Source organism: Prunus dulcis, chromosome 4 (assembly GCF_902201215.1).
Source record: "Prunus dulcis chromosome 4, ALMONDv2, whole genome shotgun sequence".
Taxonomy (NCBI): Eukaryota; Viridiplantae; Streptophyta; class Magnoliopsida; order Rosales; family Rosaceae; genus Prunus; species Prunus dulcis.
In genome coordinates this window covers 545,671-573,069 of record NC_047653.1, presented here as the reverse complement: position 1 = coordinate 573,069, position 27,399 = coordinate 545,671, and the positions used below count along the sequence as shown (strand labels likewise).

Genomic DNA, 27,399 nt, shown 5'->3' with positions numbered 1-27,399 from the left:
GCATAAATTAACTCCAAACTTCGGAATAGTATTTTTTTTATTTGGTCGAAAGTCCCAATAAGGTAAGTAAAGAAATATATGCGGCTCCTCTTTGTTTCTGTTGTACCAAATCCAAATGGGGAGAGAGAGAGAGAGAGAGAGAGAGAGAGAGAGAGAGAGAGAGAGAGAGATTAAAATAATGGCACAACCTAGTCTTATACTATATACTGCATAGCGCATTTCATGGAGATGGATGGTGATGGCTCTGGTCTCTGGAAGACCCAACATACTATCCGAAACAGAGAAATCTCTTGAGGGGATCAGCTTTTGGACATGGCCCAACCTTGTAGTAGCTCTAATTTCTTCAGATATTGGAGAAAATCCTGGACTGCCTCATAGCCAAGCTTTTTTGCCCATTTGTTACAAGCACTTGTGTGTCTGAGTTTCCAGTTTTCAAGTGCAAGGAGCAGTCATAATCTGAAAAGAAAACCAATTGCTCTCAAACAACATGGTGGGTCGAACACCTTATGTTCTTGCATATCAATTTAATTGACAGGGTGATAACAAGGATGATGTTCCAGGAGCTTCATCATTCTACAGTTTTCAAGTTTTTATTCCATTATCATCAATCAAAGTCTATAGGTGCCACCACCACACCAGCTGACAAAAGCAAAATCACAGAGGTATGCCTTATTTGCTTGATAGAAGCTTCCTTTCTTGCGAAGGTTCGAATCACCAACGACTGGTTCGGTGGGACTCGGACAAGTTTAAGTTTTCACTGACATGCAGGGATATGTTAATAGTATAGCCGCGCGGCTATAACTTAGAGTGTCGCCGGCCGTCTGTTCTATTTGAAAATCCAAATATATTTAAATAGTACGGCCGCACGGCTATACTATTTAAATATCCGAATATATTTAGAGTATAGCCATCCGGTCGTACTATTTAAATATCCGAATATATTTCAAGAGGGGCTGTACGATTAAAATATATTTGAGGAGTATAGCCGCCCGGCTGTACTGCTCAGTGTCCCTTAGCCAAGATGTTGGAGAAGATAGGGTTGCCGGCAAAGCCATCACTGAGAGGGAATACTTGGGTTGTTGACGCCTCACACGGTCAGGGATGTACTTCTCAGTTCACCTTCATCAATCGCAAGGTTCATTTTTTATCCTTCCCTCCATCTCCGATCCAGTGACCCATCTATGAGTTCTTGACAAGTTCTTTTGTTTATTCATTACCCATGCCCTTAAAATCTGAGCCTTTTTAAGTTTATATGTGAACTCAACCGTGATTTCGATACTGCGCTTGGTGGCTTTCAATTTTGAACCTTGTAGACACCGTAGTAGATTGTTTAGTTTGTGTTGTGCAAAGAAATGTGTTCTGGTTATATAAAGCTTATTTGCATTTTATTCTAGGATTGAATGTGATATTTCTTTCTTGTCTCTGGGTCTTTTTCTGATTCTTGGTTATATGCAATGTGGAATTTCAGCATCATTGCCGGAGGCGTGGGGGCTTGTTTTGCAACAGCTGCACCCAGCCAAAAATGTTTTTACGCGGGCAAGGTGATTCACCTGTGCGGATTTGTGAGCATTGTGAAAATCTAGAAGAAGCAGCACGCTTTGAGAGACACGGCCACAAAACTAGAGCTGGGAGAGTTACCATCTTGATTCCTTCTAAGGTTGTTAGTTCATTTGTTGTTGCGTTGAACATTTGTCGGTTCTGTCACCAGTTTTGCTAGTTTTGTGCTTCTGCCACATGCTTTTTAGCTGAATTATGGTATAGATAGATTTTGTTGCACTTGCATCATTTTAATGGCAGACAGAAAAAGATTGAATTACTCTACCCTTTGATGGTTCCTTCTGTATCAAACCTAACTTTCTGTGCAGGCAGTCTGAAGTTGACATCAAAGCCTGAGGATGAAGTTCTGAACCAACTTCTCGGTAATGATAGGAAGGAATCAGGACAAGAGTAGTAGTGCATCTGTTCAAATAGTCAACAAGATTTCAGCCACCATGGGGTGGGAGAAATACATAGAAATCTCTCTGTTGATGAGCCTAATCATTTACAGAGTGGTGATGGATCTGCTTATCCTGAGGAGTTGCGTCAGCAAGCTTTGGATGAGAAGAAGTATAAAATTCTGAAAGGAGAAGGAAGGCCTGCGGAAGCATTAAGAGCGTTTAAGAGAGAGAAGGAGCTTGAGAGGCTGGCCGTATAGAAGAGCATGCCACTGAAATTGCATCAAAGTTAAACTGGTGGTACATCTCTGTTGACATGCCAACTACTATAATTAGCATAATCGCGCATGAAACGACATAGCAAGACATTTCAACTGGTGTAATCAAGGAACTAAAGCATAGTAAGACTAAACTTTACCATAGTTCTTGTTTAATAATTCAAAAGTTTAAAATCCCACTACAATTTCCAAGTACAACATCTCCTGTCTCAGAAGTAAACAAAAATGGCCGCGGAAAAAAATTCAATCATTTCAATTTTGAAAGTATAAGTTTTGCATCTTATACCAAATGGGTGCAATTTGCAATCGGCTAAACAATGAAACATCAAATGAAGACTAGTAGTACATGCGTATGCCACTGAAATTCACTTGCCCTATATGGCCATAGGTAAAATATAAAGCCAAAGGGAAAACTGAATTCAGAATTAGACACCAACAAATTAGCTCCTCCTTTTAAGTTTATGAGTGCCATTTTTCGAAGACCTCCAATCATAGGCTCACCAATAGTTGAACCTACTTTTGCAACTAACCATTTCTGGTTTTTTCAGTATTTAAAGCAGAACCATTATCACTTTCATGCGCATTCAAGCCCAAACTTAAATCCAAAGTGCTTTCATTCAGATCTTGGCAAACTACCTGATTATTGTCCTGAGAATGAAACCAAAATACAAGTTATAGTCAATAGAAAATGAAATCAAACCCATTTGATTTATCTTGGAATTCTACTGCCAATATGCTTTCCTCAATTTCCTATATAAAGAACGACAATTAAATGGAATCCCTCCACCAGAAAAGTCCAGTGCCCATATAGACTGATAGTAGTTCACCTTTTATACAGAAAACCTAACCATCAAGTTTTCCTCCTCCCCAAAAATGTCCATATTCATCAGTCAATTTAGGTTTTCCATATACATCAACGCACATAATAAGCATGTTGTCTCCATTAAGCAAGATATAGTAGGAAACAACATAAGCATAAAAATAGTTACAAACATTTTACCTCATTTTCTTCCATAGGAACGTCATTAATGTCAGGTTTCTCATCTAAAACCTCATTCTTGGGAGTGGCCTCTGTTTCAGTTGGCTCATTATCAATAGAGTTAGATTCATCTTCAACCTGTTCTGCAGCCTCAAGTTGCTGTTCTTCCAGTAAAGCAATCTGCTTTGTCAAATGGCCAAAGTTATCATTCAACAGAAAACCCCAACAAAATCACAGAAAATAATTAAGAAAGTCGAATTGATTCTATCCAGTTAACCACATTCCAATATTGGAAAACTAGTCTAGTGATGTTATGGTGGTAACCTGGGAAATGGTTACAGCACAATGAACTCAATACCATTACGATCATAAGAGTCATCCTTTGTAAAACATATGTTCCTCCAATAATCCACCAGAGCACACGAACAAGCATAGAGAACCTCTATGTTGTTGTTTTCAACTGTTATACTCACTCCAAGCACAAGTACACAACATCACAAACTCAGGTTTGACTACTTCATGGTACCTCCCTACGCAAGTACTTTCCTAACTATCCAGTGTAAGTAAACCACCTCTTTTCCCTCCAGAAGCTCACCATAGGAATAAGATCATGACACCAATTTCCAACGAGGACAAACACTACCAATTTTATAAACATAGCTGGCTCCTATAATTAGGATTCAGTCAAGCAAGCACTAATGCAGATTCTGGGAAAATAAGAGATTCCTAGGAACACCACAAAGGCATTCACATATCAATGTTTTCTCTGAGTCTTGCTTCTGCAGAGATAAATCTAGATCTTAACATAAACCGTAGAAATAAGCACAGTAGACGTGTAAGCTTTTGATTATCACATTGCTCCATAACTACATCCTTATCAATGTGTAGTAATCAAAACTTCATCACTGCTTTTACCAAAGTTATTTTGCCACTGACCACTTAGGAATGGCTCGAAATTCTTTCCCATATGCTAAAGTTCAGCAAGATGCCAAAAGGAAAATTGATAATAAGCAGTAGAGCATTCTCTAGAGTATAAAATATCAAAGTAAACCCCAAAAACCCCCTATTGATAACGGAGATTCAATATCAACTTTGTGAGAAAGCTAACTGCATTTTGTAATCACTACAAGTTACAACCTTTAACATCTTATCTTTTATCAAGGTACTAAAATCATTTATTACTAAAACAACATTCAGCTTAATGTCATATAAATTCGTCCAGAGTAGCTCGTCTCATATATTAACAGTAACCGTTGCATCCTCTACTAGAATTACAAAATCACTAATCATAAAGCAACTCAAGAAATTCATAACGTGAAAACGACAAGTTCCCACTTCTCCTCAATCATACTACTACTAAACACAAAACTCTCTAATGAGCTAATTCTTTTTCAGTTTTAAATGGATAATCGTGAGCTGCGGTAAGTATGACTCACAACATGAGTGTGAACATTAAAAAATATACACAAACAAAATGCAATAACAACTCTATTGTATTAGTAGCAAAACTTCAAACAGTTCCTTCACAAATTACAAGCTAAGCTAAGCCACCACTTTAACTCGACTAAGAACTCAAATTCAAATTGTACAATTGGGTATAACCATTAGTCAATATAACCTATCATTCCTTTTTAAACTCAAGGACAAACATTAATGCAAATCACGAGATCCTCACTTATCAGCCCCAAAAAACATTAAAAGCAAACATAAACCCATAATTTCCCACGTGTCTAATCAACCCAAAAAGACCTCCTTTCCAAAGATCCTGAAACCAAACCCTAAATTACTATTAACCCCAAGAAAACACATAAAGAATTCAACTCAATCACCCACAATGCTTTCATTAAACGACTAAAAAAACACACCCAGACAATAATCAGCCCCAAATCCAAGAATTCCAAGAGAATTAAACAAAAATGAATAAAATAAGTAAAATCGCAGAAAATTACCGGAATGTATTTAAATTTTCGGCGAGGCGGCTCCTCGTTAGCCCCCAATGCATCGTCGTCCTTTGCAGAAACCTTGTCCCCCCCATTGCCATTGGTGACTGCGTTATTATTGTTGCTAATGGCTGTGTTTTGGCTTTGGGTAATTGGGGTCCACTTGTAAAGCAAGAGATGCGAGCCGTTATTACCGTTAGAGGTACCGTTGTGGCCGTTAATCTGATGAGAGTGATGGGTGGTAGAACTAGCGTTGTTGGTGTTAGAGGATGGTGCTACGTGGACCCACTTCTTCTTCCACTTCCTCACCGGCCCAGTGAACACCGTGGCTGGTCCGTACCGGGTCGAGGACCGCCCGAGTCGGGCCCCAACTCCCTCCATCTTGCTGATGGATCTCCGATTCTGCGCTGGCGACTCGGTGGGCGTCCGATCCGTGATGAAATTTAAAAAATTAAAAAGATTTTTCTATATAAATTCTTTGTTTCTTTGTATCTTTCTTGCTTTGTTTCTCACTTTCTCTCTCTAAAGATGGGCGGGTGTGCGTTTAGATGTATGTCCTTTATGGTTTCCGTGTTTGGGTGGGATTGGATGGTGCTCGTACACTGTTACTCGCGTGATGCTAAATCAGGGCCGTTGACGTGGACTCTTCACCAGATTGGGACTTGGCCCTTCTCTTGTTTCCACTTTCATTCACCAATCATTGGAAACAATTAAAAAAAATTATTTACTTAATTGTGTACTTGTCTAGAGAAAACTAAATTAACAAATAGGGTATTTGATCCGGTATTCAAAACACAAAGTGTGGAGTAGTATTATGCAATCCGAATATTAAAAAAATTTAGCTGTGTTTTTAATATGGGGATATTTGGTGTCCAAAAATATATTTAAAATTAAATTTAAGTTAAGTTAGTTGGTTAAGGCAGTGTGTCCGCCTTATTGCATCCAAATTCGAAACTGCTCCCCCATACATTACAATCGAGAAAAGAAAAAAAATTGAGAAAATAGGTTTAGTATTGGCATATGCCAATGCCATGCCCTTATCTAGAAAAACAATGAGGAATCGGATATGTACTTTTGTCAGTAAGCCTTTGACTGGACCTCTAGCATCCCTCAAGAACAAGCCCAAAAAGAATACGAGGCTCCAGAATGGGCTGGGCCATTATTCAGTAACTGGCCTTGCCAACATACCAAAACGTTACAGAAAAAAAGACAAATTAAAACGAAAGTTAAAAAAGGAATAAACACTAGCAGAGCCAGCCTCTCCCCTGCTTCGATCGAGCGGCGAAAAGAGAAGGCAGGCACTGGCAGCCGCTTGCAAAATCAAAGCCTTTTTTCACATTTAAACTCTTCTGCTTCGTCTAAGACATTTGTTCAAGTCTTTTGGCTCCAAAGATTCTGTTTTTCATTGTATTCAGTTATTCAATTAATTGCAGCATTCCCTCTCATCCTTTCAATGGAAGCTCAGCGTCTGCTTTCTGGGTTTTGCTCAACCCCACCGATTCAAAATACCAAAACCCAAGTCTTTGTAAAATTTCCCCTTTCCTCTTCTTCTGCTTCTTTTGCTCAATCCCAAAAATGGGTCTCCTTCAAAGCTTGCCCTTCTATTTCACAAAGTGCATTGTCTGGGAAGGTATTTCAGTGTAGGAACAGTAGAGAGAGAATTGAGTTCCTTGCTTCTGATAAAGAAGATTTGAGAAGTGGGATTAGACGGAAAAAGCTTGCGGTTTTCGTTTCCGGTGGAGGCTCCAACTTCCGGTCCATTCAAGAAGCATGTCTTCGGGGTTCAATTCATGGAGACATTGTTGTTGTAGTCACAAGTAAACAAGGTCTCCTCCACTCTCCAAATCTGTTATGAATTGTGTGAAATTGGTTTTCTTGTTGATATTGATCTAGCAACTTGGATAAACACCAATTTGAGATATAATAGTATTTTATGTTTATAGAGGAAAGGTCCTCATTGATTTCTTTCTTTTAATGAGAGTGTGGTGAAAACAGAAAGCAAATTAGCAACTTCAGAAATATATTGTATAAATCTTTGATACAAATATTGTATATTCAGATTGCGGAGGTGCTGACTATGCAAGAGATAAGGGCCTCCCAGTTATATTGTTCCCCAAAACAAAACTTGAGGCTGATGGAATATCTCCAGCTGACCTTGTTGCTACCCTTAGGTGAGGCTCTTTCACATTTTTGTTAAGCCAGGAGGAGTGTCTTATATTTTAACTCATTGTTGTATAAGCACTGCCATCAAAATATCTAGTCTAACACTGGGAAATTATTTGAATCTGATTCAGCTTCATCTAATTCAGCTTCTTCACATATTGGAAAGATTCTAAATAACATTGAGTGTTGCCTGCACTTTAACACAACTTATTTTGATGGCTAAAGTTGCCAGCTCTTCTATGACCGTAGCGTAGGTTAAATATACCTGCTTTTTATATGTTCTCTCATGTCTAAGCCTAAGAATATGGGCCAAATTGAGCTGTAATTTTTTTAAGCTAGCATGGCATAAATTATCTGTGAATATTTTTAAAAGCATTGTTTTATTGCTTATTAGCTTTTGATGTCTTGTACTCAGGAGATTTGAGGTTGACTTTGTTCTCCTGGCTGGTTACCTAAAACTTATACCAGCAGAGTTGATACAAGCTTATCCCAGATCCATACTGAACATCCATCCGTCACTTCTTCCAGCATTTGGAGGCAAAGGTAATTATGGGATGAAGGTCCACAAGGCGGTCATTGCTTCTGGAGCAAGGTATGCTACTATTGCCAAAACTCAATAGCTTCTGAATCTAATTTCGCTTATTCAAGTTACACTGTGCTGTTTCCATGTATGAGGAGGAGACCTAATATTATGTTTCTTTCATTTTGGTCAGATACACAGGCCCTACAATACATTTTGTTGATGAGCACTACGACACGGGACGTATCCTTGCTCAAAGAGTTGTCCCTGTGCTTGCCAAGGACACTGCGGAGGAGCTGGCAGCAAGGGTTCTTCGGGAGGTAATGCAATTTTATGACACTCTTTTATTTACAATTGTTGATTTGTCTGAACCACTGACAGACCACAAGAAGCTTTTTCTCCCCTCCTTTCATTTTTTCTTTTATACTGACCTCTTTTTGGATGCTATACTCATAGATTTGGTAGTATGTGCATCCTGTGCAAATAATTTTTTGATTTGGCTTCATTATTGAATTCAGGAGCATCGCATATATGTGGAAGTGATAACAGCATTATGTGAAGATCGGGTCATTTGGAGGGAGGATGGTGTTCCTATAATCCGGAGCAAAGAAAATCCCAATGAATACAGCTAGCAGAACCATAGGATTTCATTTTTGAAGGGCTTTGTCCAGATGATGATGATGTAAACGTCCTATTACTTGGATGCATGCAGATATAAACACACAAAAGAAGGGAAAGGGCCGGGGGAGGGGGGGGTTGGGGGGTTGGGGTTGGGCGGGGCGGCTAAGAAAGAGCTCCAAACTTAGACTAACATGATTTCTGTTCGTCATGTATGAGTAAATTAGTCAGCGCTTGATTTCCTGTTAAACTACAGGCTATCTTTTTTGTAGAATGGCGCGAGGAGTGTGTATGCTTATATTTTTGTTTTCTCTCAGTTTGCTTAATCATCTGAGGAGTGTTAACATTCTTTACAGTGTGATCTTGTTTTGTTTTGAACACATCTTGTTCATTATCTTACAGCAACAACAACAAATACTATGGAAGGTCAGTGTTTTCCATGTCTTCCTCGTATCAATCAAAAAGAACACTAATGGACGGTCTAGATTTCAAAGCAGCATATGCTAGCTATCATCCAAAGACACTTGGCTTTGGATTTCAAAAAAATTAAAGGAAAAAGATTGGCAACTCCAAGCCGTACTTTATATGGGCCTGACACAAATGGACGGTCTAGATTTCAATAGCTATTTTGAAGCCCAAGTGATACATTTTGACAGCGCAGTGGTGGCGATTGTATTGTGAAGTAATACATCTGCATCCGTAGCACCGAAAGATATTCTTGACATCACAGATGTGCGGCTGAGATCTAATCGTCTTCCACCCCACTTAACATTTATCCCAGATTCATTCATTATAAAGCAGCCCCTAGGGTTTTGAGAGAGTCCCATCACATTGCTCTCTCACTCTCTTCAGCCGTTTAGCTTTTCATTTCTCTCTCTCTCTCTCTCTCTGTTTCTCTAATCTTCAACTCTGCATGTCTTTTAGTTTTTGGAAAGATGAAAGTTTATAGATTGAATGAGCTACTTGTACCAAGAGAAGGGTTTGATACAAAATCAGTAACCTTGTTCTTGAATTTGGCCAAAGCGGCTGTAGCTAAATCGATTTCATGAGAAGTTTACTGGCCGGTCGTTGTGTTCTGTCGACAGATCTGCTTACCGAGCTTCTCACATTTCTTCTCTCTTATTGAACAATCTTTTTCATTGTTTTTTTCTTCTTCTTAATTTAGAGTATTTTCAATTCGAATGAATCATATGAGAAGGGGAGATGAGGGAAATGGCATAGGATTTAGCCTTTTCATGAGAACCTTCTCTTACATGAACAAATTTTTCGTTTGGGTACCTTCCAGGCAAACTTGCTTTGATTTCCCAGCTGTTTGCGTCTATCGGTGCCTACATTTTTCATTTTTCATTTTGTCGTGCATTTGGGGATTTCAAAGGCAAATCACAAATTTCACTTTGGACGTGAAATTCTGATAAATCATAAACATGAGAAGAAGGCTTGGACAAATTGATATGACTTGACCCAAGCGAAACGAGACAAATTAATTTTACATTTTATTCAAAAAAATATATAATGGTATTTCACAGACATTGTTTTAATCAAAACCCAGATGGTTTCCAAAATTACTACCCAAGGGGTAGCCAAAAAAATCACAATCTCAAAATTTATATTACCAAACTAAAACAGGACAAAACGAATGCTCAGATGCCCTGAAACGCAGCAGTTAAATGCCCAACTCTTAACCCGTTCTTGCTAGCAAAGGCATCTCTGCAATAATAAGCCTTTGTAGTCAAAGCCTCAAACCCCGTTGATCTCTTTAGACCAACACTCTCATTGTGTTCCAACTCCTTGGCTGGAACTGCATTTGTTGTGCGCTTGTAGGAGCCTAACCATTTGGATTGCATGTACCCATTTCTCCTCCATGGTGGCATTGGCATGTCCACGCTCTTCATCGACTTTTTGATGGCGGTGCACATGAGCCTCACAATTTTCTTCAGCTCCTCAACTTGTACGACGAATGTCGTCGGGAAGACACTAAGCAACGCTTCGTATTGACTCGTGGGACGAGCGATTTCGAATTCTACCACGAAGAATGGTTCAACAATGTAACGAGTCCCTTTGACATGGACATCTACAAATTCATATTCCCCCGCTGGGAACCGGCTGGATTTCACCCACTTTGATTTGCACAGTCCTGTAAAATTGGGAAGCACAACATAATTAGTAATTAATCTCAATCTCAGCCATTTTCAATTGGGTTTATAGAGTGCATCTTAAGAAACTGAAAACCCAATTGGGATTTTTCAAATGCATCAAGAAACTTTCACAAAGTTTTAACCAATTGAACTAGTTTTTACTTTTTAAATTTGCAGTCTTTCAACAGAAAGGACAAGAAGGAATGAATGGTAGTTTTTCAAATTTTCAGAACTAAAAGACAGATTTTCGGTCAAATAAATCTTATTTCTTTCAAGAACTGTGCAGAGGAATCAAAAGAAGAAAACTTTACTCACCAGCATCGAAACCCTTCTCGCGCAAATGAGCCATCAACTTTCGCTTGAACCCCGGGGACGACCTGTCCCCAGTAGCCCCTCCAACTGCGACTTCAACCTCAGCAAAAATCCTCTGCTTCACATCATCGTCATCATCCTCGTCACTTTTATCAAGCAGGCTTTGCAGGGTATTCTTGGTCTCTGAATCAGACCAATAACCCTCCGACTCTTCCTCCATCAACTGCTCCTTATTGTTTATGTCTTTACGGGCATCCCCTTCTCCTCTGAAATCTCCTCTTTCAATGAAAGAGTTGACAAGAGCCGATAAATCCGAAAAGCTCTCCGCCGCCGCCGAGTGCTCGCTTCCACTGCTCTCACAGAGCCTCACCCGCGCCACCTCATCGAAAGCCGCTGCTACTCTCTGAAACCTCACTGGAATCTTGGCTGCCATTTTAATTCTCTAAATTCTAATGCTATATAGCCTATTGCTAGCAAGCTTGGCTATCAACTTCCTTGCTTTCTTCTTCCCCTTTTTGGGTGCTTTGCTCTGCTCCCTTAATGGGTTAGCTCCCAATCAACTATCCGCTTTCACTTTTGCGAGAAAACGTTTCAAGTGAATGATACGATTTGTGGGTTTCTTTTTCTTGTTTTTAATAAATACATATATAGAGATAACGAGGGGGAAAGGTAATTGGGTGTTTGCTCTATAGTGTTGTCATATTGTGTTCATGGTGTTTACATAAAAGACACAAGTGGGGAATGAATATGATGACACGATGTGAAGAGCTAAACGCCGCTGTGCATTATTTATAGCAACGTCTCATACCAGTTATGAGTGCGCGACTTTGCATTTTTTTTTTTGGGGGGGGGGGGGGGGGGGGGGGGGGGGGGTGGGGTGGTGTTGATGTATGTGGGCTTGATCGCGTTCTTTTCAAATGAATCTGCCCCTTTTCACGTCCCCGTTCCGTTTTCTGTATTGCTTTTTTGTGTGGACGAGGAAGAGAGTGTGTATGAGATACACAAGGATTTGTGTACGAAATACAATAAGCATGAGGAAACCGTGGATTAGTTTAAATTAACAATTTAGTTCAGAGGACTTAATTGGATTTTGATTTGGTCACCATTTCACGTCCAATTAAATTGCATTGCATTTAATGAAAAATACTTCATTTAATAATTAAATTTGGGAGATAACTATATTTATCACGTATACAACTTGTATTAATTATTTTTCAAGCCAACGTCGATGACTATTTCTTACAGCAACTTAAATTATTGAAGACGTTAGTGAATAATCTATAGAGGATTTAGATTCAATTTAAACAAGATAAATGTATTCCTTTAATCACATTAAATTTCTTAATGATTCTCGAGTTGACTAATCTTTTTGCAATGTCACAAATTTAATGATGATACATAAGAGTCAAACCAAAAGATAACCCTATGACGCACTAACAACTATGAACGAGAAATGGCATAGAATATGCTAAGTTCAGTAAGGTAGAACATAGTTTTCCTTTGTTTTCCTTGGTGGTTTGTTCCTTAGGGGTTATAATTTTTTGGTTTTACTATTAGTTACAGTTTTCAAGTTGGCAATGATGGATGAGGAGCTTTGATTATTTTGGCAAACGTATAGCTAGTTTCGAAATTGTAGAGTTTTTGATATGTGTAGAGTGGAGTGGTGCATATATATATATATATATATATCACATTTTTATATGATCTTACGTGGCAAATCAGGTAGACAACCATATCAGTTAAATATATTTAACATTTTCTTTTCTTTTATGATTTATTAACACTTAAAAAAAACTGTTAATTAAACTTTCTTTATTAAAATACATTTTATTCATTTAATTAATGTGATATATAATATAAACATACTACATTATATAATATAAAAATATAAAATAAAAATATAATAAATATAGCATTACTTCTCTGATATGTTAGGCAATAGACTAATTTGGCCCTTCCTTCCTAGTGTACAGAAGCATGTGGGCCACAGTTTTCTCACGTGTGCCCCAGTCTGCCAAATACGTCATCCTACATCTTGGATGTGGAAAATGTGGAAAACGGAAGCTGAAACCATTAATGGTGTTCCGAAATGTCCAGGTTCAATGAACCCAAACATGTCTACATGCATTGAACCCTAATACTTCTTTTTCTAAATCCAAAACCAATGTAATCTATATATATAATAAAAACAACAACAATAATAATCAAGAAAACCGTGACCTTGTTGAAATTGTTAACAGGTAAAGTGACATATCCAATCACATTATAGCCGCCAAACGAAGATAAAAAGGCAAACTTACTTTTTGAGTAAGAAAACCAGTGTCATTCAAGAGTTATGGAATATCAACGTCTTTTTTACGACTTATAGAGGGAATTTTTATTTATTTATGATTTTTATAGATTTTTTTATTTAAAAAAAGGATTGTCGACAGTAGGAGACCTAAATTTGGACATTGATAACGAAGAGAACGATCCTTACCAACTTAACCAACATTTGTTGGCAAAGCAAACTTACTTTTGAAGTTTGATAAACATGTGCGTTTTATATTTTATTTCTCTTTTAAATATAAATATAAAGCAACTTGGTTATCTATTTCCATTGGACCAAAAGAGACCGTAGGTAGGTACTACTAGTCTACTATCAGTCAATTTCATTGTCTATTTATGGCCAACAAAAAAATAAATATTACGTTGGAAATCCTTCCACCGAGTACTTCCATTTGGTACTTGTACATATCAAGTTTTAAGGAAATTTGTCTCATTTTCTCATCATTGAACGATAAATATGATAAAATTAATATATGAGTCCCGTTAATGCATGTTTAAGATTGTGTATACGATTGTTTTTTGAGGTAGATGCATTAATCATGTTGGCCTAATCCCTCTATCTTTTGATTTTTTTTAAATGAAAATGTATTTTTATATAAAGGTAACCCTTTATTAGTGGGAAGCATTTGATAATGACTTTATTTTTAAACTTATCTTTGTTACATAAAGTTATTTTTCATTCATACGTTGGCCCTTCTATATACTCAAGTAGGACTTTTTTATTTAAAAAAATTGAAGATGAGTTCTAAACATTGTTATTGATTCAGCTTCCAATACATTATTATTAAAAACTAACTTGTAAAGAGCACCTTCTCACGAAGTTGAAAGGTCAATACTTGAGAATCATCGGTTACATTTTACTTAATAATGTACTCGTTACGTGAAAGTTTCGCCTTAAAAATATATCATTTTACCAATACATCTATATAAGAGTTGACTATTGTCATTCCCTATTATTTTTTATCAGTAATTTTAGGTTAAAATATTCATTACAACTTGACTAATCAATTCTGTAGGGTTTTTCCCTATTAAAATAAAAATAAAATAAAATAAAATGTATAGGGTTTCTTTTGAAGGTTCTTAAAAATAATATAGTTTGTAGGCCCAAAATTGTAACCAAGTTAAGTGGACTTATTGAAATCTAAAGCCCATTTAGCAACCTAACAAGGGTTTCAGCTTGGACCAAAAATTTGAGGCAATAGGATGAGCTGGGTTACGATGGGCCTTGGTTTTTTGTCGGCACTGGCCCGGCCAAGAACTCAAAAATAATCCAAACCATTAAAAATGAAAAATCAAATAAAACTGGAAAAGAATAAAAATAGAAAAAAGAAAGAAAAGAAACACAAGAAGCAGACTCGGTCTCTTTCTGCCTCGAACGCCGAAAAGAAATTCTGAGCCTCTTGCCCTCATCACCACCACAAGCCATCCCTTTTGTCATTGAAATTTGGAGAGGGAGACATACGGACTCACCAAGCCTACCAGAGAAGAAGGAATGAGATCTCTTTCAGCCCAGACGGTGCGTTTTGGTACTTTATATGCATAGCACATAAATATACTATTCCATTATACAGTAGCTTATACCATGTATCTGGCTTTTGTGTTCTTTTTTTGTATTGATTCGTTGGTGGCTTTCGAGCTTTTGGGCACGTTCATGGATTCATAGGTCATGGGTAATGGTTGAGTTTGGCTTTCATTTTTTCTGAGATTACTTAATGGTTAGATTGGATCTTATTATTTTCGAATATTGATTGTATTGCTGGTATTTCTTGTGTTCCTGAGAATAATGATGTTGGTCTAATCAGGTTTAAGGATTTGTTATGTGGGATCTGATTCTACCTTCGTGGAGTGTGGGCTATTTGCGAATATAATGCCAACAGACCCACCGGTTGGAAATTAGCTGGTTTTCATTGCCATGGTTTATTTTCATATTGTTGTATAGATCGATGTTTAAACCATGCACTCGAGAGTTTTTGAGATGTGAACGTTCATGAAATATGTAACCATTGTTTTGATTTAAGAAGTGTTTTTAAGATGTGTGGTTAAATTATGCAGTTAAAACCAGTTACAATGTCGCGTGCACTTAATGCATAATGCAATTTTTAGAATCTTTGATTGGTTTTAGGATATTAATTTTATGCTTTGATTGAATATGCATCGTTTGATGAACATGGTTTTTGCCATACTGTTCTGTTTGTAGTAAATTTTATTATACCATCTCTATCCGAACTGTGTTCTTATGTTTCTTATTTCCTTTTTGTATTATTTGAATCAAGTTGCCTGGTTGCTTAGAATATTATCTTGTGCAGGTGTATGGTGTGCAGGTTTTGTGAACTCTGCAACTTTCTGGATAACAAGACTTGGTTCTATATATACAGAACATAGAAAGAGGAATGGCTGATACCGGATCAAGCTTCTGGGGTCCTGTCACATCCACGATTGAATGTTGCGAGAAGAATTATGCCTACTCTTCTTATATTGCGGAATTTTTCAACACTTTATCAAACATCCCAAGCATTCTTTTGGCACTCATTGGGCTTATAAATGTCTTAAGGCAGCGGTTTGAGAAGAGATTCAGCATTCTTCACATATCTAATATGATTCTTGCCATTGGAAGCATGTTATACCATGCCACGTTGCAGCATGTGTAAGTATTATTCTGAGTTTACTTGTTCTGGAAATTTAAATGAATGGATCATTGGCTGAACTCGGATTCTCAAGCTAGAATTAGAGTAACTATGATGTGTTGATAGAAGAGTCTTAATTGGAAAACGTGAATAACATGTGTATATTAGACTTTTATGAGTATTATAAGCATTTTAGCAGTAACTCCCAATGTGAAGTGAACAACTTTCACATGGAGAGTCGCAAATATTTTTATTTGATTGTTTCCTTCTCTCTTCTATAAATAAATTTTCTATGGATACTGTAGATAAGTATAATTCATGCACCCAAAAGTGTTTTAGGTTGAGTTGGTTAGTTGCAGCAAATGTAGTCTTCTATGGACTGGGGAAAATTGCAATGATCCGTAATGTTTGAGAAACATATAAGAATTCATGTTATTGAGATGCTTCATTAAATATATTCTGGGTAGCTAATGATATCGGTGTTAGCTTTCTTGAAGAATGAACACACACATATGCACACATGCGCGTCTGCATTAGCTATGCAGGCTTTATGCGGACGACTTCTCTGCCTCATAGTTTTATTTGTTACTCAGTCTGTCAAACATTATTATGAAATTTTCTCTTCTTGACTAAATAGTTGCTATGAAAATTGATGTCTGAAGATTTGTTTGATATATATTTCCAGGCAACAGCAGAGCGATGAGACTCCTATGGTTTGGGAGATGCTCCTTTACATGTATATCCTCTACTCCCCAGATTGGCACTATCGCAGTACAATGCCCATCTTCCTCTTCCTCTATGGTGCCGTTTTTGCTGCTGTTCATTCTGTGGCTCGTTTTGAAATTGGCTTTAAGGTACACTATGTGATCTTGTGCCTCCTCTGCATTCCTCGAATGTACAAGTATTATATATACACCCAAGACTTGTCTGCTAAGAGGATTGCAAAGCTGTATGTTGCCACCCTTCTTATAGGGAGTTTGTGTTGGCTCTGTGATAATGTTTACTGTGAAGAGATATCCAGTTGGACCATTAACCCGCAAGGTCATGCCTTGTGGCATTTGTTCATGGGTTTTAATTCCTACTTTGCAAACACTTTCTTGATGTTTTGCCGGGCTCAGCAACGAGGGTGGGGCCCCCAAGTAGTTCATTTTATGGGGGTTTTGCCCTATGTGAAGATTGAAAAACCGAAAACCCAATGAGATGTTTGAAGCAATTGGCAGGCATATTGCTTTGGTTGAGACATCTTCACAGTTTCAGAATGTAAGCAAACAACAGGGACAATCTATTTGTTTCACTTTCTAGATGGGCCAAGAAGAAGTTTTGTTTCTATTATTTTAGATGGGATATTGTCTTAATTTTCGTTGTAAAAGTAGGACATGTAACATATCTATAAGCTCTTTATTGTCGTATCAGACAAGATGGCTTAATATTTTTTGTTTTTCAATTTGAAAGCCAAACTATGATTCTGTCAGGTGTTTGTTACAGAAATTGAATCATGATTTTGGATTGTAGTGGATTGGACATCGCAAGCATCCAACTATTCTTTTGCCGCTCATTGCTTTAACATGATTCTTTTGCCACTATGGTTTTGTTTTGTGCTCTGGAACTTCCAATGATTCTTTTACTTTTATTGTGTAAGAAGGCTTAATTAGAATATGGGTGACACGTTTGGAAACATGATAAGGCATACAAGTAATAATACCAATATGCTTTCTAAACGAAATTCCATCAAAATTTAGAAAAAGCAAAATACAATGTTGGTCATAAAACACCCATTTTTGCAGTGGGCATATAAACTAATAATCAATCCATCAAAAGGCGCATCAAAGGGAGGGAGGGAGGGAGGGAGAAAAAGAAGGGTCACTTCCATCTAGAGTTCATGTATATTAAAAGACAAAGAGACACTATACAGGGTTTGCGCACAGAAGAATGCCTCCAACCTAATGGGGTTGCTCTACGAAAACAGAACACCACCATTTACAATATATAATTTTTTTTTTTTTTTGGTTCCCTCTCTGTGCCAACATGTACAAACATGCAAGGGAGAGGAGTGATGACACAAATACAGGTTATTCACACGATTATCCAACCAGCCTATCCTGTAACACTTGTTTAAGCCTCTCAAACAGAACTTGCTGCTGCTCAACGGTGAGGTTCATCAAAATCTATATTTGCAGAAGAAGAAAAAATGTCAATGCAATTGGAATTACTTCTAGTTCATTAGCAAAAAAGCCAAGAACAAAATTATGCGTGACACTTGTAAAAACAATACCTGGTCTATGATCATTTCAACTGAGAGGCTTTGAGGCACAATAAACGACTGATGATAGATGTAAGCAAATATAGCCATTACCATCTGCAAGATAAAACAATGTCAATTACAGAAGCGCACAAATGGAGACAGCAGTTAAATCATTGACAAAGAACCATGTTTGAAGCCAAACACAAAGGTAAGAAGACCCCACAACATAGAATACAAGAAACGTTTAAAATTCCATTATTAAGGACAAAAGAGTCAACATAAGACAGCTTCAAGTAGTTTCATAAATGTGGGAAGTGGAAGCAACAATACACTAGTGCCACATTCGAAGTACCAAAGAACAATTTGAAGTGCTCCTTTATTATCTTAGTAAAAAAAAACTTACCTGGCAATCCATTCTGTCTGTGATTCCACCATGTCCAGGGATACTGTCTCCAAAATCCTATAACAAATGGGAAAAATTATTTAAAATAATGTTGAACAATTGACACTTACTATACATAATTGCATCAGTCAAAATTAAAACATCAAAAGCAAACCTTGACTTTAAAAGCTCTTTTGAAACCACTTGCAAAGAAACCTCCGAAAGGTGCTATTATTGATGAAAACAACCCAAGACATAGAGCATGCCATTGAACTGGCAAAATCGAGATCCCTTTCCAAGGAAACTGCAACACAAAAGACAGTAAATATTATTATTACACCTCTGAATTTATAGTTCAAGATTGAAATAGCCTAATTCAATTGCACGCATAGCTTTTATATAACCAAATCTGTGCATTAAGAGTTCATCTTCGAATTGTTAATAGTAGGAGGAAATATGCTGAACCACAGACGGAATAACAGTCATAGAATAAACTATTAGATTTAATTATATGGCAAGCTACAGAACAGACGACAATGAATAGCATTGTACAACAGCAGTCTTAGCCCAAAATTTATCAACGTGCAAGGGAAAAAAGAACAAGTTTCACTTGAGAACATCATTATTATTCATCTACACCAGACAAGGAAACACAAATAGCTCCCGGATGCTGCGCAATCACAAGATATACATGTGCCTGGTCGGATACAAATATCTTATCAGAATAAGAGGATAAAGCACATACTGTAGATACTAATTATTATATACAAAAGGCATAAATGCAAATGCATGTTATATGGGATATGAGCAATTTCTTTGACAAAATTATGACTTCACCATGACAAAGTGAAAAACAAGTCAAATATCTGATCTCCAGCACAAAGAACTCAGTTGAAAGAAATACCACGGACCATGGTTTACTACTATACACAAACTGGTCTGGTTTCATGTAATTACAGAATCAATAAATGTCACTTCACTCACCCATGGTTGGAGCCATTCTGGAAAGGTATAATATTCTGGCTTAAACAATGGACCAGGATCACAATCAAGCCAACCAGTTGATAAATCCTGCAAGTGTATCAACATATAAGCTACTATAACTGAAACTCTATTTCTTTCCCAAATCAATTGGCTTATGTTTCATCAAAATTATTACCTTTCTCGGACATGTTAGCCACTGGAAACGACCCATGATATTTGCAAGCTGCACATACAAAAGTACATACCATGTTCATATAACTCAAATTGATATAACAAGAAGATTATCAACTCTCATGGAGCTTATAGTGAATGTGTATACATCCCAGGAACATCGTACATTTGGTTCAAGCATGCAACCAAAAACTTTAGGGTGTACAAGTTAATTTTGAATTCAAAAGGGGAAAACTTTAGGTTTGATAAGTCACTCGGGAAAACCTTTTAAACACGTCCTATGATTGGTGTGATGTGGGTGTTGCAACAGTAAAAAAGAATTGGCAAAACACACATTGCAATAAGTTGAGATGTACTGTGACCAATTATCGTGGCACTCCCAGTCAAATCAAAACATTATTTTATTGGAGGATAAGACCTATAAAATGTTATCATGCTAGATCCACATTGGACATTACCCTTGACACAGACCTTAAAGAATGGGCTACAACCCCAATATAACTGAAACTATGATTTCAATTTTATGTAAGAAAAACTGAAGTCTATTTATTATCACCAAGTTAAATAACAAGCTCACCAAAAATGCTGATATTATAGTTGTAATAGATGCTCCAATGAATCCCTCCCAAGTTTTCTTTGGAGATATCTTGATCAAAGGGGTTTTTCCAAAGAAGAAACCGCAGATATAAGCAGCAATGTCATTGATTACTATAAGTGATGCTGGAAGAAGAAACCTGCATCAAATTTTCCTTTGCGTCAGGGAAAGCAATTTTAAAAAGAAAAAAGAAAAAAGGTAATGTGTGTTGAAATGTTGTTCCTTCAGAAAGTTAAATTACCAGAAAATTCCTTCAAAAATGTTGGCTACAAAGAAAGATGACTGTGTAAACACTGTAATTAGAATCATGTGTGTCCATGCATACTGGCCAAATTGATACTTGTACATCTTCTTCTTCAATGTAAGAATGAACCACATAAAACCTGAACCCAATTTTGGGGAAAGGAATAATATCAGTATCAGAATTGGAGTACTTAAAAATAAAAGAGGGCAAAGGAAAAACACCAACAAAACGAAAATTCACAAACAATAAAGTCATTGTGCACATCAAATATGTAGTTGGATGATGATCAAAAAGAGGCAAGCCCAGCGAAATGCTAATTTCACTTCAATTCAAAATATGCTATGCAGAGAAGTACTTTATATAAAAACAAAGAAAAACATGTGTAACTAACCTGCAATGTACAAGAAATAACAGACGACCATATGATACTTGATAAGACTGCTCACAAGCTGATATAAAAATTTATCTGAAGTTACAGTGTTGACAAGCCGTTGACTGAGTATGCGACCGTAAACAAACAGCATTGCAGTGAAGAAAAAGTGCCTGAGCAGAAAATTTGAAATCAAATAATATTTTAGTAACACATATAAAAAACATATGTACTGCTTTCTGGGGAATAAAACACTAGACACAACTAAATACTACTATTCTGACCAATTTAACAGCCTGAATCCTGGGAGGTGCCTATCTTCATGAGCTTTCCTGAGTAGATTAAACAGCTCCTTTGCCATAAAGATTTGGATAACCACCACCATGGCAGTGATACAGAGATGGCCCAGATATATAATCAGTGCAAACCCTCCGATCATCCAAACAGAAGAGTATGCACGAATCAACATTGACCTGTATTTATTACGGTCATTAACAAGTAAATTGCCTCCATTTGTTTTACCAACATCCGGGAGAGCCTGCAGCCATAAAGAAAATAAAATGACTAAGTATTACCCAATTAATCTCAAGCATGCACATCTAATACAGCAAATGGTTTCTTTTTCTGTATTTTTTGTTCCAAAAGGGCTCAAAACAAATGCCCGTTATTGTATCTAAATAACTATTTAAGCCCCTAATTTAAGAACAAGCACATGATTAGTTACAAAATCAGGAAAAAGTAAGAAAAAAAGATTTAGGAGAAAATTATATGTGGACTCTCGATCCACCAATTAAACTTCTCGACAAATTCATTTTGTCCCAAATAATTTTTTAGAGAAAGAATAGATTCATACAAAATGAAACTATACAGTCCATTCCATTAGAATGAAAAAAAATAACGAAGTATCCAAGTTAACAAACCTCAGCTGAGCGTCTACGATGCCGAAGTCGAGCAGTTGGGGACCTTGGGGCTGATGGGCTTCCGGTACCATTATCTCTTTGCATGACTGTTCTAACTTCCTTTTGCTCAATAGGTTAAAACATACATGTATCTGATGCAAAATGATCGTCACCTGAAAAATACAAAACACCTTATGATACTTGGGGAAGGTAATTGAAATATAAAGTGAGAATTGTTCTGTCATTTCACACTACAGAGACTAAGGTAGAAGACGCTAAAACCTCAACTGCCCTTGTGGCACGGTAAAGGACAAAATGAAAGAGAGGCCAAGTTTCTGGAACGGGCATTTTAGTAGTACTGGTACATGCCCCACTTTTGTTTGCAATCAAATAGGCAGCTTTCAAACACACTCCACCACAGGGTGTGACTGCAAGCACTAGTTAAGAAAGACAACATTCCACATTTTGGCCAACGGGAAATTCAACCATCAATGACAAACCTTTTGGGATAAACTTAATTTCAATAACTTCCACCATACTGATCACTTCCTAGCTTGTAAAGTGAGTAAAAAGAGAAGAAGAAAAATTCCATTTCAAGGCAAAGAAGTAACCCATAGTTAATTAAACACCACCAACTCCTAAAAGTTTCCATTTTCAGACTAACCCAAATACGCACTAGTCTGCGTAGAACTCGCATTGCTCAGATATAAACCCCCAATTTCACCAAAGAAAAAAAAAGAAAAAGTCTTCAAAATTTCACTGTCCCAATGAAAGATTTATAAAAAATTAGAACTTGGCCAACCGCATAAGATTCAAACACACAAACGCAGAATACACACACATAGTGCAACGGTGGAGAAAAAAATTCCAACAATATAAAAGCTGAATACAGAGGAGCTCTTGAAATTTAAATCTGAAAACAAAAATTTGAACCCAAAGATCGAAAACACCAGACAGAGAGAGTGAGAGAGAGAGACCGACCTCGTTTCCTTGGTTCTGGGAAGTGACAGAGTGAAAGAGAGGCGAGGAAGCCCAATAGAGGAGAAGGAGGCGAACACGCACGAATAATGGAAAGAGAGATAGAGGGAAATAGAGTGAAAGTGTCTTTCTCGTTACTGGTTTTCTGGAAGAAGAGAGACGGAAACAACGAAAATAATCTCGAAATTCAACAATCTATTTCTGAATTCCCTTGTAAAGTATAAAGTGGTGATACGAAATGGATTTATGAGCGTCGGATTTGTGATTTAGGTCTGGGAGTTACACGTGTATGGCTATTGGCTGACATCTTCAGATGTGAAATCGTTGGAAATTTTAGATGCGCTGTCTTTTCTTCCTAGACCCCTCAAGTTCTTTGAATTCCTAGTGCCGTCCCAAATAACATAACCACAACGTGGTCAACATGTAAAAGTCAATGAATCAACATTAATTTGTTTAATCTTTTAGGAAATCAACAAACAATGTCTTTGGTTTATGGTTTTGTGGTGCATGCATTTACAGTGTAACTTGGTTACTCACAAAAAATCAATTATTAAATTATAATAATTTGATTTATGAACATTTATTTATTTGTGATTTACAGACATTTAGTGTTAAGGAGATAATGAGTTTTAATATTATGGACGACAATTATTGAACGAATTAAATCTTTTTTTTTTCTTTTTCAAAACGATGAGACACAACACGAATCCTTTGTAGTGATTAATTATAAATTTTTGACCAAAAAAAGTGATTAATTATAAATATAGAAGTGTACCTTGCATTATTGAATATTTAGAGGTCCATTCCAAGTGTCAAAGCAAGAGTCCCCAAATTTGTAAAGACAGTGACATACCAAAGTGAGAAAGGAAGCCCATGCCCTTTTTAAGATTCTGTGTTGTCTATTCTCTATCTCAACTCCAAGTGAAGTCTTTCTCAATCTATTAAATTCTATTCGGTGCTTTTGCCCCCATTTGACACTTGAAATATTAAACTTGTAAACATAAAGCTTTCTCTTTGCCTCATCCAATTCACCGCTGCCCAGCCGAAAGATAGTTTTGGCCGCATGGATGGAGTTCGGATTTGAGCTTTTAAATTGGGCCTGCTAAGGCCCATAATCTTTTTCATTTATGTCACTCATAAAAAACCAAACACATTTAGCATCAAAAATTCTTTGCTCTTGTCCAATTTTGTATCGATATTGTTAATAATGTATCAATACGTTATAAATATTATATAATTGAAGTCTGTCCTGGGATTATCACACTGTTACATAGTAGTATTATCAATCTACATGGCATTACAGTCACACTGAGAAATTTTTTTCCCAAATGAGAAACATCAACAATAGAAAAAAAGAAGGGAACTTATGATGTTTAACAGAATAAACGACATAAGTAAAGAGAATGCGAGACCAACCATAACATATTATATGTGATGTGATGTGATGTGATGATACATGCAATATTGACCATGAAGACAAAATGAACTCGACCAAATTAATGCCCTTCATTTTCCAAATCCCATTCATACCATCTATAAATATGAATATTATTAAACAAATATTTACGGCCACCACTCAGATGCAAAGTCCAATAGCAATTGGATTCTCTAATCGAAAACCAAATGATCTCTACGTACTAAAAGACGACGAAGATACTGATGAGTTCGATATATCATCATCTCCAGATCCCAAGGAAAGAGAAAATTCAAGTATCAAAGTTGTCTTGCATACCTGTGTAGTTATGTATTTTCTTAACGTAGATCATTGCTTTTACCGCCATTTTTGTCAAAATCTGAAATCCAACTTGTAATTGGGTTGGGCGGTGTGTTAACTTGGCTTACTAAGATGAAGGATAGACCAAGCTACCTGCGGTGGTTCTTGTGTGTATTAGATTAGAATACAGATAGCCTGCCAATTGATGATGATCATGGTAGCATGAAATTCAACTTACATGCGCGCACGCGCACACACATATAGAATTATATATATATATATATATATATACATATATATATAGAATTATATATATATATATATGTAACATATGGATAAAGCACACACACATGTTGACGTAACCTAAGCTTTTCATTGTGTTCATGAGCAACATTAATCTTCTAGGCCTCTCCGTCTCAAAATTTCTTTAAAAACCCCCCAATTTGCACTCAGTCATGGCATTTCTCATCATGGATATATTTTCAAATCTATGAGTAAACTTCTAGTTTCCTTCAATTAATTATTATTTGTTACGAGAGGGACAAGTGATCGAAATGGGAGCTAATCTGAGCACATTCAAGCGCTCATCATCATCATCAGCTGCTACACAGAGACCGCAGCAGGCAGGAGGAGGTGATGGTAATTCAAGTCCAGCTGGACCGTCCTGTATGGAGTTGCTGAAACCGGAGTGCTTAAAAGTGAAAGCAGAGAAGAAGAAAAGGAAGAGACCATTGACCCCAGAGAGGAACAAGATTCAAAATAATAATAATAATAATAATACTGGAGGAGGAGGAGCATCTGGGAGTGGGACCAGGTTGACCACACTCGAAGAATGGCTCTTAGCTTCTCCTGGCCATCGTGGCATGAAGAAGCCAGATAATTACAATATCACTGGAGGTGAATTGTATGTGTTTAGACCCCATTCTAGAAGGGTGCACCCTGCATCTTCTTCTTCATCTAAATTACCAGCTGATCATGTTCCTATGGCAGCAGCGCCTTTAGACTCTAAAGCAAGAGACAGCATCTGTCTGGAGAGATTCGTCAAGAACGATCAGATTAATGATAAGATGAAAAAGAAGGTAAGCTTTAGACTGCCTGAAGAAGCTGATATTATCATATTTTACCCCTCAGAGGAGATCATGGCAGTGACAGACAGTGAGTGATGATGAAGACTATGATATAAGAACATGACATCTACCAGCCAAGATGTCAAATCTTAGTCAAAGACAACAGTTTGGTTTTGGATTTTGATGTGAATAATTTGTTTGCAAAATTCTCCTTCAATAATTTCAATCTCACTCACAGCGGCTCAGTTTTAATTATAGCATGAGGCCCTACTTAATCCTATTATTATTGCTATATATGGAAGATCTCTCTGTTTCTCTACTACTGACAAATGTCTAAGGTGCATCCATCTGCACATATTTTAGTTATTCCTATGCATGGTTTTAGCTACTTCATTCATCCTGCTCATCATCAATTCACCTCCAAAAAAAGAAAAAACTTACAGCAGGGATTGATTTTATTAATATATACCAATAAGGTAAGTAAAGAAATATATGTGGCTTGTTTCTATTGTACCAAATCCAAATGGGGAGAGAGAGAGAGAGAGAGAGAGAGAGAGAGAGAGAGAGAGAGAGAGCAGTCGATTTTCATTTAATTAGGAGCACAAGTTGTATGCATGAAGTTCACATGAACTCATGTACATTTGCAGAAAACGTTGGCGTCTCTCCCCTAGATTTAGCAAATTATTTGGTATACTGAAGGGTACATCGAGGAGCCTAAAAGTGATATTCCATGACTTTCCTGGAGCTCATGGCAAGGTTTTGTCAAAATAATGGCACAACCTAGTCTTATACTATATACTGCATAGCACATTTCATGGAGATGGATGGTGATGGCTCTGGTCTCTGGAAGACCCAACATACTATCCGAAACAGAGAAATCTCTTGAAGGGATCAGCTTTTGGACATGGCCCAACTTTGTAGTAGCTCTAAAGCAATGCCAAGATTTACTTCCTGCCTCAATTTCTCCAGATATTGGAGAAAATCCTGGACTGCCTCATAGCCAAGCTTTTCTGCCCATTTGTTACAAGCACTTATGTGTCTGAGTTTCCAGTTTTCAAGTGCAAGGAGCAGTCATAATCTGAAAAGAAAACCAACTGCTCTCAAACAACATGGTGGGTCGAACACCTTATGTTCTTGCATATCAATTTAATTGACAAGGTGATAAGAAGGATGATGTTCCAGGAGCTTCATCATTCTACAGTTTCAAGTTTTTATTCCATTATCATCAGTCAAAGTCTATAGGTGCCACCACACCAGCTGACAAGCGCAAAATCACAGAGGTCTGCCTTAAGTGCTTGATAGAAGCTCCCTTTCTCGCAAAGGTTCGAATCACCAACGCCCAGTTCGGTGGGACTCGGACAAGTTCAAGTTTTCAACCATAAGCAGCGGCAGGGTGGAAAAAAACTTTGGAAAATAGTACAGCCGAGCGGCTATACTGTTTCTAATTAAAATATCCGAATATATTTCAAGAGTATCGCTGTACTATTTAAATATCCAAATATATTTCCAGAGTATAGCCGACCGGCTTTACTATCGCCCGGCTATACTATTAAAATATTCGAAAACGGTAGAGCCGCGCGGGTGTACTAAATATCTGAATATATTTCCAAAGTATAGCCGCGCGGCCATACTATTTAAATATCCAAATTTTTTTAGGAGCGTATAGCCGGCCGGCTGTACTATTTAAATATCCAAATATATTTCGTATATAGCCGTGCGGCTATAGTATTAAAATATTAGAAAATAGTATAGCCGTGCGGCTGTACTATTAAAAGATCCGAATACGTTTAGCGTATAGCCGACCGGGTATACTATTAAAAGATTCTAAAAGTGTATGGCCGTTCCGCTGTACTATTTAAATATCCGAATATATTTAGAGTATAGCCGGGCGGCTGTACTATTTAAATATTCGAATATATCTA

At 37.1% G+C, this 27,399-nt stretch overlaps 6 protein-coding genes and 1 non-coding gene across 8 annotated transcripts; 4 read left to right on the top strand and 3 right to left on the bottom strand.

The window, feature by feature from the left end:
- Window positions 1-940: 940 nt before the first annotated feature.
- Window positions 941-1,970, top strand: LOC117626507 (vacuolar protein sorting-associated protein 27-like). The gene is made up of 3 exons (XM_034358226.1): window positions 941-1,135; window positions 1,469-1,634; window positions 1,866-1,970. Exons 1-3 carry the CDS (start codon window positions 1,022-1,024, stop codon window positions 1,949-1,951), a joined length of 366 nt encoding a protein of 121 aa, XP_034214117.1. The 5' UTR covers window positions 941-1,021; the 3' UTR covers window positions 1,952-1,970.
- A 63-nt stretch (window positions 1,971-2,033) lies between these two features.
- On the bottom strand, window positions 2,034-5,679 carry LOC117626506 (protein kinase 4). 2 transcript variants are annotated; one of them, XM_034358225.1, is made up of 3 exons: window positions 5,141-5,679; window positions 3,213-3,371; window positions 2,034-2,242 (listed from the first exon to the last, which is right to left on the bottom strand). In XM_034358225.1, exons 1-3 carry the CDS (start codon window positions 5,510-5,512, stop codon window positions 2,147-2,149), a joined length of 627 nt encoding a protein of 208 aa, XP_034214116.1. In that variant the 5' UTR covers window positions 5,513-5,679; the 3' UTR covers window positions 2,034-2,146. The 2 variants fall into 2 exon arrangements, with proteins under 2 accessions (XP_034214116.1, XP_034214115.1); XM_034358224.1 differs by lacking the exon at window positions 2,034-2,242 and adding an exon at window positions 2,337-2,860.
- A 702-nt stretch (window positions 5,680-6,381) lies between these two features.
- LOC117625861 (phosphoribosylglycinamide formyltransferase, chloroplastic) lies at window positions 6,382-8,551 on the top strand. The gene is made up of 5 exons (XM_034357444.1): window positions 6,382-6,957; window positions 7,191-7,302; window positions 7,710-7,886; window positions 8,008-8,134; window positions 8,333-8,551. The coding sequence occupies exons 1-5, from the start codon at window positions 6,585-6,587 to the stop codon at window positions 8,444-8,446; spliced, it is 903 nt and encodes a 300-aa protein (XP_034213335.1). The 5' UTR covers window positions 6,382-6,584; the 3' UTR covers window positions 8,447-8,551.
- A 904-nt stretch (window positions 8,552-9,455) lies between these two features.
- LOC117626833 lies at window positions 9,456-9,543 on the top strand. The gene has a single exon (XR_004585652.1). It is a non-coding gene; the product is annotated as a small nucleolar RNA snoR109 (small nucleolar RNA).
- Window positions 9,544-9,962: 419 nt separating this feature from the next.
- Window positions 9,963-11,620, bottom strand: LOC117625868. Its single transcript, XM_034357452.1, has 2 exons — window positions 10,883-11,620; window positions 9,963-10,566 (listed from the first exon to the last, which is right to left on the bottom strand). The coding sequence occupies exons 1-2, from the start codon at window positions 11,310-11,312 to the stop codon at window positions 10,073-10,075; spliced, it is 924 nt and encodes a 307-aa protein (XP_034213343.1). The 5' UTR covers window positions 11,313-11,620; the 3' UTR covers window positions 9,963-10,072.
- Window positions 11,621-14,513: 2,893 nt separating this feature from the next.
- LOC117626589 (alkaline ceramidase) lies at window positions 14,514-17,395 on the top strand. The gene is made up of 3 exons (XM_034358336.1): window positions 14,514-14,723; window positions 15,514-15,851; window positions 16,517-17,395. Exons 2-3 carry the CDS (start codon window positions 15,598-15,600, stop codon window positions 17,028-17,030), a joined length of 768 nt encoding a protein of 255 aa, XP_034214227.1. The 5' UTR covers window positions 14,514-14,723; window positions 15,514-15,597; the 3' UTR covers window positions 17,031-17,395.
- Window positions 17,396-17,695: 300 nt separating this feature from the next.
- LOC117626138 (phosphatidate cytidylyltransferase 1-like) lies at window positions 17,696-22,921 on the bottom strand. Its single transcript, XM_034357788.1, has 12 exons — window positions 22,700-22,921; window positions 21,740-21,891; window positions 21,104-21,357; window positions 20,841-20,992; window positions 20,447-20,588; window positions 20,188-20,344; window positions 19,615-19,662; window positions 19,440-19,526; window positions 18,631-18,759; window positions 18,477-18,533; window positions 18,104-18,187; window positions 17,696-17,996 (listed from the first exon to the last, which is right to left on the bottom strand). The coding sequence occupies exons 2-12, from the start codon at window positions 21,821-21,823 to the stop codon at window positions 17,913-17,915; spliced, it is 1,278 nt and encodes a 425-aa protein (XP_034213679.1). The 5' UTR covers window positions 21,824-21,891; window positions 22,700-22,921; the 3' UTR covers window positions 17,696-17,912.
- Between the last annotated feature and the right edge of the window lie 4,478 nt (window positions 22,922-27,399).

Bases quoted from the DNA above. Each gene is read 5' to 3' on its own strand.
- LOC117626138 (XM_034357788.1), bottom strand. From the start codon at position 21,823: ATGCAAAGAGATAATGGTACCGGAAGCCCATCAGCCCCAAGGTCCCCA. The intron at 18,760-19,439 runs GTGAGTGAAGTG...TTTGTGTTGCAG, and splicing joins CAGAATGGCTCCAACCATGG to TTTCCTTGGAAAGGGATCTC. The intron at 18,188-18,476 runs GTAAGTTTTTTT...TTTATCTTGCAG, and splicing joins CAGACAGAATGGATTGCCAG to ATGGTAATGGCTATATTTGC.
- LOC117625868 (XM_034357452.1), bottom strand. From the start codon at position 11,312: ATGGCAGCCAAGATTCCAGTGAGGTTTCAGAGAGTAGCAGCGGCTTTC. The intron at 10,567-10,882 runs GTGAGTAAAGTT...CCAATTTTACAG, and splicing joins CGAGAAGGGTTTCGATGCTG to GACTGTGCAAATCAAAGTGG.
- LOC117626589 (XM_034358336.1), top strand. From the start codon at position 15,598: ATGGCTGATACCGGATCAAGCTTCTGGGGTCCTGTCACATCCACGATT. The intron at 15,852-16,516 runs GTAAGTATTATT...ATATATTTCCAG, and splicing joins CATGCCACGTTGCAGCATGT to GCAACAGCAGAGCGATGAGA.
- LOC117626507 (XM_034358226.1), top strand. From the start codon at position 1,022: ATGTTGGAGAAGATAGGGTTGCCGGCAAAGCCATCACTGAGAGGGAAT. The intron at 1,136-1,468 runs GTTCATTTTTTA...GTGGAATTTCAG, and splicing joins TCACCTTCATCAATCGCAAG to CATCATTGCCGGAGGCGTGG. The intron at 1,635-1,865 runs TTACCATCTTGA...CTTTCTGTGCAG, and splicing joins CAAAACTAGAGCTGGGAGAG to GCAGTCTGAAGTTGACATCA.
- LOC117626506 (XM_034358224.1), bottom strand. From the start codon at position 5,512: ATGGAGGGAGTTGGGGCCCGACTCGGGCGGTCCTCGACCCGGTACGGA. The intron at 3,372-5,140 runs GTAATTTTCTGC...TTGACAAAGCAG, and splicing joins GAAAATTTAAATACATTCCG to ATTGCTTTACTGGAAGAACA. The intron at 2,861-3,212 runs GTAAAATGTTTG...TTTCATTCTCAG, and splicing joins TTCCTATGGAAGAAAATGAG to GACAATAATCAGGTAGTTTG.
- LOC117625861 (XM_034357444.1), top strand. From the start codon at position 6,585: ATGGAAGCTCAGCGTCTGCTTTCTGGGTTTTGCTCAACCCCACCGATT. The intron at 7,303-7,709 runs GTGAGGCTCTTT...TCTTGTACTCAG, and splicing joins GACCTTGTTGCTACCCTTAG to GAGATTTGAGGTTGACTTTG. The intron at 7,887-8,007 runs GTATGCTACTAT...CATTTTGGTCAG, and splicing joins GTCATTGCTTCTGGAGCAAG to ATACACAGGCCCTACAATAC.